The 8,737-nt window shown below is 37.6% G+C and overlaps 1 protein-coding gene and 2 long non-coding RNA genes across 3 annotated transcripts in view; all 3 read left to right on the top strand.

Moving 5' to 3' along the window:
• LOC109847685 overlaps positions 1-3,343 on the top strand; it is a gene marked incomplete at its 5' end in the record, with an annotated part of 12,399 nt that extends 9,056 nt beyond the window's left edge. The window contains 5 exon segments of the mRNA XM_020416915.1: positions 184-1,640; positions 1,817-2,011; positions 2,110-2,373; positions 2,476-2,578; positions 2,675-3,343. Coding sequence (XP_020272504.1) covers positions 184-1,640; positions 1,817-2,011; positions 2,110-2,373; positions 2,476-2,578; positions 2,675-3,343 — 2,688 coding nt within the window.
• Positions 4,646-5,049, top strand: LOC109848141. Its single transcript, XR_002248710.1, has 3 exons — positions 4,646-4,671; positions 4,780-4,884; positions 4,975-5,049. It is a non-coding gene; the product is annotated as an uncharacterized LOC109848141 (long non-coding RNA).
• Positions 5,871-6,342, top strand: LOC109848544. The gene is made up of 3 exons (XR_002248836.1): positions 5,871-5,927; positions 6,036-6,140; positions 6,231-6,342. It is a non-coding gene; the product is annotated as an uncharacterized LOC109848544 (long non-coding RNA).

Here is an 8,737-nt window from a genome sequence, read left to right as displayed (position 1 = left end):
TTATTGAAAATATGAGCGTTAGATTTTACTCCCATATAATTTATGTTCTGGTAATTTTTCCTCCGAGATAATTATAATTTGAATTTCCTTGATGCCGTGAAGAAAGTTAATATCACGCAACCGTTAATTTGATGCGTTACTAATAAAAATTCACATTACCTAATTATGCTTAATATCATACAGATGAGGATAGTTCCAGACAAATCATGGATCGATATTCCTCGTATTGATAGATGGAGGGATAGTCGATATAAAGATGGAATAAATCAATTCATACAGTACGCCTTGGCAGACCCACGGAAGTTAAATAGTGATGTCGTGTATTGTCCCTGCTGTTGGTGTAAAAATAGGGCGTTGGTGGATAAAAGTGATTTACAAAAACACTTAATATCCGGATTTCATGAGGAGTACAAATATTGGACGTTTCATGGGGAAGGATGCCTTGAAGAAATGGAACTGATGGCGGATACCGGTACGTCCGGTGGGAGAATAGATGATACGAGAATAGATGATACACATACGATGCTCGCGGATATGTTAACAGTTCCTAATATAGATCAATCTGAAGATGCCGAGGATGCTGACGAGTCAGGAAATGCTGGAGGCATGACTGATCATAACGACAATGAAAATGATCTGTATGAGGGTTGTACCGAGTTCACCAGGTTATCATTTATGCTCCGTCTTTTGCATATAAAGTCTCTTAGCGGAATGGCGGATAAATATTTTAATATGTTGCTTGTGTTGCTGAGAAAAGTCATTCCAAATGGAAAAGATAGCATACCAGAAAATTATGATAACGCAAAGAAGATTGTTTCCGTTATAGGACTTGATTACAATAAAATCGACGCATGCCCTAATGATTGTATCCTCTACTATAAGGATAACAAAGATCTTCAGGAGTGTCCAATTTGTGGAGTATCACGGTGGGTACAACGCAAAAATTATTCAACACATGGGACAACAAGGTCTATGCTTAAGCAAAAGAAGATTCCAGCAAAGGTCCTGCGTCATTTTCCCTTAATACCAAGGCTAAAACGGTTGTATATGAATAAAGACACTGCTAAGCAAATGAGGTGGCACATGGAAGAACGTACTGATGATGGTAAAATCAGACATCCGGCTGATGCAGAGGCGTGGAAGCATATGGATAGAACTTTTCCTTGGTTTGCGAATGAGTGCAGGAATGTTAGACTAGGTTTGTCTAGCGACGGATTCAATCCATTTGGGATAATGAGTTCTGGTTGGTCTACATGGCCTGTGGTATTAACGCCTTACAACTTACCACCTTGGCTTTGCATGAAACAACCGTATATGATACTTTCATTATTGATACCGGGCAAGCATGCACCAGGCAATGACATAGATGTGTTTTTAGAACCGCTAATTGATGAGTTAAAACAACTCTGGACTGAAGGGGTTATGACTTATGATACTCATGCAAAGCAGTCTTTCAGACTACGTGCTATTTTACTATGGACAATTAATGATTTTCCAGCCTATGCGAATCTTTCAGGTTGGTCTACAAAGGGAACATATGCATGTCCAGTGTGTGGTCCAGAATTCAAAGGTCTTTATCTGCAGCACAGTCGAAAGTTTTGTTATTGGTTTAATAGAAGGTGGTTGAACATAAAACACAGGTACAGAACAAAAAAATGGAGCAAGTTTTTTGATGATACTATTGAGAAGAGAGATGCTCCGTTAAAACTCATGATTATCACGTGCTTCTTCATCAATTGCTACCTGTGGCACTACGCAGTACTATGCAGAATAAAAAAACAGTGAAGGTTATTATTGATTTTTGTGGATTTTTCAGAAAGCTTTGTTCTAAAGTTATAGACGCCCGTGACTTTGAGAAACTTGGAGAAAATATTTCTGAAACAATGTGTGAAATGGAGATGCTCTTTCCTCCATCTTTTTTCACAATAATGGTTCATCTTACACATCATCTCGCGGAGGAGGCTGCAATAGCAGGACCAGTCCATTATCGTTGGATGTATCTAATAGAGAGGTTAGTATTTAGAAAAATTTAATCGTTACCTATTAATATTTATATCTATTAAATGTAAATTTCTTTACATCTATATCTGATTAATATTCCTTTTTTAGATATTTGGGTTCAATGAAGCGTCAATTGCGTAACAGAGCTCGCCCAGAAGGTTCAATAGCTGAAAGTTACGTGAGAAGCGAGTGTCTCTTATTTGCCTCTCGTTATATGAGAGGGGAACAAACTGAACTTCAAGCACCCGTTGATAATAAGGAGTACACAGTTCTCTATCCTCGCGGGCTGAACAAAAATTATTCTAACATATTGTTAGATCAAGCGCATGCATATGTTGTAAATAATCTTGAAATCTTCTCGGAGTACCGGAGGTAAAATATCTAAAAAGAATTTTTAATACCATTTACTCTTTAATTTTTATTTTGACAAAATTTTTATTTTGACAATAATAATTAAATTTTGCACATTAATAGGCAACATCAGGAAAAACTTAAGAATGAAGTTACCGGTAGTACAGCTGTACATGACATTAAAGAAAGGCATATGAAGGAATTCCCTGCTTGGTTGAATAGTGAAGTAAGTATTGTTAAATTTAGCGATATTTGTATTTCATTGATAAAAAACTTAGAAATGTCTTGATTTAATAGTTTGCTTATTTTTGTATATATTTAGATCCAGGAACAACTTGTCCTTAATAATCAAATATCAGAAGAAGTGAAGGTTCACGCAAAGCGACCTTACTATGCTGTAATTCAATATGGTGGGTATCGTGTTTACGGTTATAAATTTCACACGATGGAGGTTGGTGATACGAAGGTCACCCAGAATAGTGGTGTCATGGCTACCTTCTCACGGGAATGTTTCTCAAACAGAAGAGATCAGAATCCAGTTGAAAATAATATGACATATTATGGAAGGTTGGAAGATGTGGTGGAGATATTCTACGGCTATGGTGGTCCAAATGAACATAAATACATGATGTTCATGATTCGTTGGTGTTTTACAAAGACTCAAAAGGATCCCTTTGGATTTACAATTGTCAATCTCGATAAAGAAATTGATAGTGATGAAAAATTCATGTTTGCATCTCAGGTGGGACAATGTTTCTATGTGAAAGATCCTACAGTTAAAGACGAGTGGGTTGTCTTGTACAAGGATTCTAGGGCTTATATTCAACCTTCTACTAATGAAGATGATGACGAGAGCTATATAAACAACTTCAATGAGCCAAATACAGCGATCGATGAATTCTCGTACCCTCAAAACGTAGTGTTTGAAACGGATGCTCCAACAACTCGGACAGACATTCCAAATATTATCACAGACATTAATAGGAGCTAAACAGCAATTATTTGTAATCGGGTCTTTATGTAACTTTTTTTAGTTTGCAAATTGTATAATAAAAACTTTAATATCACTACAATGTATCTCAATTACCTTTTGGACGATATAAATATGTAATATCTTATTTTGTATATTCAGCTTGCAAATGCCTACAAACTTGATGTGAAATGAAAAATTTAGTAACGCAACAATACATATTGTTTTTATTTTCGCCAAGCTAATTTGCATCTATGTTATATTAATTTGTATGTTTATTCAACTTGCAGATGTCTAAAAATATTAACAGGAGGTTATTCGAAGCTAACCCCAGTCAAGACCAATCCACTGATGAAGAGCCTCCGAGTTCAGGAGAGATGTCAGGTATAACTTAGTTTAACTTACGTATTTTTATTCATGATATATGCACAATGATAATTTATTTCTTTTATTTTTATAGGTGAGGGTGAGGAAGAGCCGACTCACATACCATTATATGCAGATCCTCCAGTTATACTTCGAGCATACATTCCTGGGATTGAGCGCGGGCCCTTACCAGCATGTGCAGAGGGGTACAGACTCAAGCAGAACGAAAAATACATGCTTGCGAAAAAAAGATTAGATGAATGGGCCCCACAGATTGATGAGATTTTGTCTGATGCAAAAAATGAAATCAGACAAAGATTTGGTGAGTTTGATCAAAAACTTAATCAATTCCAGAATTTTTCTTCTTCCTTTTTTAGTAAATTCTAAGAGCTTAAATAAAAGTGTTGATTAAATAAAAGTGTTGATATATCTATTATTTCTTTTTTGTAGGTGAAAAACTTTACCAGAAGAAAGGACGCCAAGGAAGTGACTTTAAAAAAAAGTTACCACCGGATGGTTTTCGAGCAATTGTGAGATGGGGACATAATGGGATTCCAACCGGACAGTGGGCTAATAACTTCAGCTCATACCTTGGATGTTTGATACGGAGGAGTGATAATGTGAATCCCTATTACGAGGCTTGGGAGCAGCCATTTCATGTCCTGGAGAGTATATATCGAGATTGTTGGGTAAATTCTTATATTTAGCACAATTATTTTTCAATTCTGTCAATTGTCCATGCTTAACTATATTTTATTTTTTAGAGATATTTCAACATCGAAGACAATCCCGTAGGGTGGGAATTTTTATTTGGATACCAGGGAAAGTTCATGCATTCTCTTCGGGAGTGGAGACATGAGATAAAGAAGAAATGCTTTGATTGTTTCACTCACAACTGGGAGAGGATATACAAGCGAGATAAGAGGGTTGAGCCTGAGCACTTTGTAGGCTGTCTAATATTGTGGGGCCAAGAGGAGCACCAGGTAAATATGTATAGTAGTTAATTATCATCAAGTTATTTATCTGAAACTAGTGATATATTCCATTGTATATTATACCATGCACTAAAATTCTCTTTGTTCATGTTGAAGGAAAAATGTAGGAGAAATAAACTTAATCGATGGAAAAAAGATTATGATCATCATACGGGGACTACTTCATTTGCCCAGATTGAGGATCAATTTTGTAGGACAACGGTATAAAGTCTTTTAATCTTCTATATATATTCTCTCCGCTTCCTAGAATATTTGATAAATAAAACTAATAAATATATTTTTAAATCTCAGAACGCTCCCTTTATCCCACTACCAGAACTGCACAGGAGAACGATGGTTCAATTTAAGAAGGGGTACGATGACGAAGCCAACACCGACCCCCGCGTTTCTAAGCTACAACAAACCAAAACGTGAGCGACCCTCGCGTTCATCAATGTTCAGCCAACACCCAACTTCGCGTCTCAATTCTAAGAGGCGAAGTTAGGTTCTGAACGCCAGATTGGGCATTTTGACTTGTTCAAACACAAGCTGAACGGCCTCAAAACCGTTATCCCACGTTCTGAGGGATTTTCGGCCACTTAGGAGCGGATTTAGAGGGCAGTTACAACCTCTTATCCCCCTATAAAAACTCAACAAACTCAACTGAGTTGAGGGTTCGATTTTTCTTGGCTGGAATCGACCATTGAAGGCTGGCATTTTTTCGGATCTGAGAGTTGGCAGCATGGTTGGATTTTTCTTGGCTTGAATCGACCATAGAAGGCTGGCTTTTTAGAGCTGAGAATTAGCAGCAACAGGAGAGATCCTTGGGCGAGCTTTTGAGGGGATCAGCATCATCCTCCAACGAAGATTATCTTCAACTTCGACAACAGAGAGCTTTGATCCTTGGCTTATCAACCGAACTTTCGGTTCAAATCAACTCTTTTTCAAGAGTTAAACTTGCCACGCAAGTTCTCCACAACGTCAAATCGTGAGGAGAAGACATCGTTCCAGTGAATCAAGACGTGCGGATCGTCAACGGAGAGCAAACTCGACGCAAGCATTCGAGGGAGGCACTCCATCGCCACCGTGAAGAACCCAGTTTTAAACAAAGGAGAGAACCAAATTCGTTCTCTTCTCTTTTGTAATCAAGTTGTAATCGGAATCAAAGAAATACAAATCAATTTTCTTTATTCTTTTCATTGCAATTTTTCCTACCTACACACTTAGCTGCACTTATAATATTGTGGGGCCAAGAGGAGCACCAGGTAAATATGTATAGTAGTTAATTATTATCAAGTTATTTATCTGAAACTAGTGATATATTCCATTGTATATTATACCATGCACTAACATTCTCTTTGTTCATGTTGAAGGAAAAATGTAGGAGAAATAAACTTAATCGATGGAAAAAAGATTATGATCATCATACGGGGACTACTTCATTTGCCCAGATTGAGGATCAATTTTGTAGGACAACGGTATAAAGTCTTTTAATAATCATTGTATATTCTCTCCGCTTCTTAGAATATTTAATAAATAAAACTAATAAATATATTTTTAAATCTCAGAACGCTCCCTTTATCCCACTACCAGAACTGCACAGGAGAACGATGGTTCAATTTAAGAAGGGGTACGATGACGATGAGACTAAGAAACAAAAGCTAGAATTGGCCAAGAAAATGCAGGTTAACTAATTATCTTAGCTCTTATTAGCCTGTTATCATGTTGGGAATTTATTCTTAGCTCTTATTAGCCTGTTATCATGTAGTGTTTCTATTGTTTGTACTCTTCTTTTGGTCATCTTATTAGCCGAGTTACTATGACCCATTCGTATGAGGGGCTTGCTTGTTAGGATATAAAAAGCTATTTATTTTCATTTTTGCACTAGAGGATGTAGTAGAAACTGCTATAAGATATTGATTTGTATAAATCTAAGTTTAGATAATGTCAAGCATTTTCTCAAGTTGAAGAGCAAAGTCATGTCCCTTTTGCAAAGTCTTAAAACTGTATGATAGGCCAAAAAAGTAGCAGTCATGTAATCATTATATGTTCTATATAATTATTTATTAGAGATAATAGCTTCAACTCTTGAATGCATGTAGATGTGTATGTATGCATCTATATGAAATCTCTGTTTATTATAAGAATTAAACACACTGACACACATATATATGCATACATACGCACACATCACACACACACACACACACACACACACACACACATACACACATATGCATACACCCGCGTTACAACATTAAAACGCTGGGGTTGGACCCGCGTTTTTCAATGCCCAGCGGATACCCAACTCCACGTCTCTAGTCTAAAATGCGGAGTTAGGGTCCTGAATGCCAACGTGGGCGTTTGACTCGTTCAAACACAAGCTGAACGGTTGTAGGAACCGTTTTCCCTCCATAATCTGAGGGATTTCTGCCCCACTTAGGAACGAATTAAGGGGGGGGGGTTACACCCCTCTCAAACCCATTATGGAGAGAATTAAGGGGGCGGTTACACCCCTTAATTCCCTATAAATATGGGTAAACTCAATGGAGTTCAGGCTGGCATTTTTTGGATCTGAGAGTTGGCAGCGGTCTGTTGGAACTTCTTGGCAGCAAAGGGGGAGATCTTGGAGCATCATAGATTGAGAGATCGGCATTCATCCTTTGGAGCATTCCTTGAAGCCTTCGGCCTTGGCTTGAGAATCGATTCTCGGTTCAAATCAACTCTTTTTCAAGAGTTTAAACTCGTTCAGAGTTATCAACTCATTCAGAGTTCTAGAACTTACCACGCAAGTTCTCCACAACGTCAAATCGTGAGGAGAAGACATCGTTCCAGTGAATCAAGATATTCGGATCGTCAACGGAAAGCAAATTCGACGCAAGCATTCGAAGGAGGCACTCCATCGCTACCGAGAAGAACCCAGTTTTAAACAAAGGGGAGAACCAAATTCGTTCTCCTCTCTTTTGTAATCAGAATCTAATTGTAATCGATTTTGAGAGAATTAAGATCAATTTTTCTTTCGTTTCTTTTACATCGAATTTTTCCACCGAATAGTACTTCCGATGATTAAGTCAGTTGGTGAACTTGGGTGGGGTGAAGGAAGAACAGTGTGTTCTTCTCTTTGTATAGTATGTGCTTTTTGGGGGTTTTTGATTGCGAAAAACTGAACCTCCTTTATGGAGAATAGTGTCTGTATTTATAGAGAAGGCCAAGGGCAAATTAGTCACTTCATGAGTGTATGGTAAAATGACGGTGAGGAGTGAGCTAGAGGCTGAGTCACCCTTTGCTTCATATGTGTTGGTTTGTGAGTGATGAGAGGTCACTTCAACAATATTAGGAATCAGCAGCCGACGACGCTTGTCAGTGAGTGACGGGAGGTCAATTCAGCGATACGGGGAACCAACAGACGACGAGGCTTCAGATGGCTGAGAATGGAAAAATAATGATGATCATCTAAGGTTAAATATTGTTAAGTAATATTTCAATTTGTCCTTGGGAGGAGTGCCGGCTAACGCTGGGTGGTAATCCTTTGACATGAAAAGGATCGACTGAGTCCGCTCATCAAGTCGCCTTTGAGGAATGATACTAACCCGACTGGGGGAGTGACGGCTCCCGGGATTGCATATTTGCGAAGGGTAGGGGACATCCTATAACAAGTCCATAGATGGATTTTCTTAATTTACATCATATTTTATTATAATTTTATACCCTCATTATCTATTTTACATGAATAAATATACCATTAATAATTGTTGTTAGATTAGTTTGCACATAATTGAATGAAAATATGAATAAATATTATTAAATGTAAAAACCCCTCAAAAATCTCTCTTCTCTATTTTGTAGCATTTTTTGAAGCCAAAGCCCATCAAGAAAAATAAATACACCAAGAAAAGCAATGGAATGGACTTGGATGCAAAGAGTGGAATGGAATGGACTTTTATGCAAAGATTACAAAATCAAACATGTGGACTTCATTGCTGCAAACAAGTGGGCCGGACTTGTTTGGGCCGGAGACTTGAAAAATCAAAATGAAGATGGGCCAAAGAAAATCAAAGAATGAGCTTTGTTTCAA

This window comes from Asparagus officinalis, chromosome 7 (genome assembly GCF_001876935.1).
Source record: "Asparagus officinalis chromosome 7, Aspof.V1, whole genome shotgun sequence".
Lineage (NCBI taxonomy): Eukaryota > Viridiplantae > Streptophyta > Magnoliopsida > Asparagales > Asparagaceae > Asparagus > Asparagus officinalis.
The sequence above is the reverse complement of the archived record's forward strand: the minus strand, read 5'-3'. Positions and strand labels throughout refer to the sequence as shown.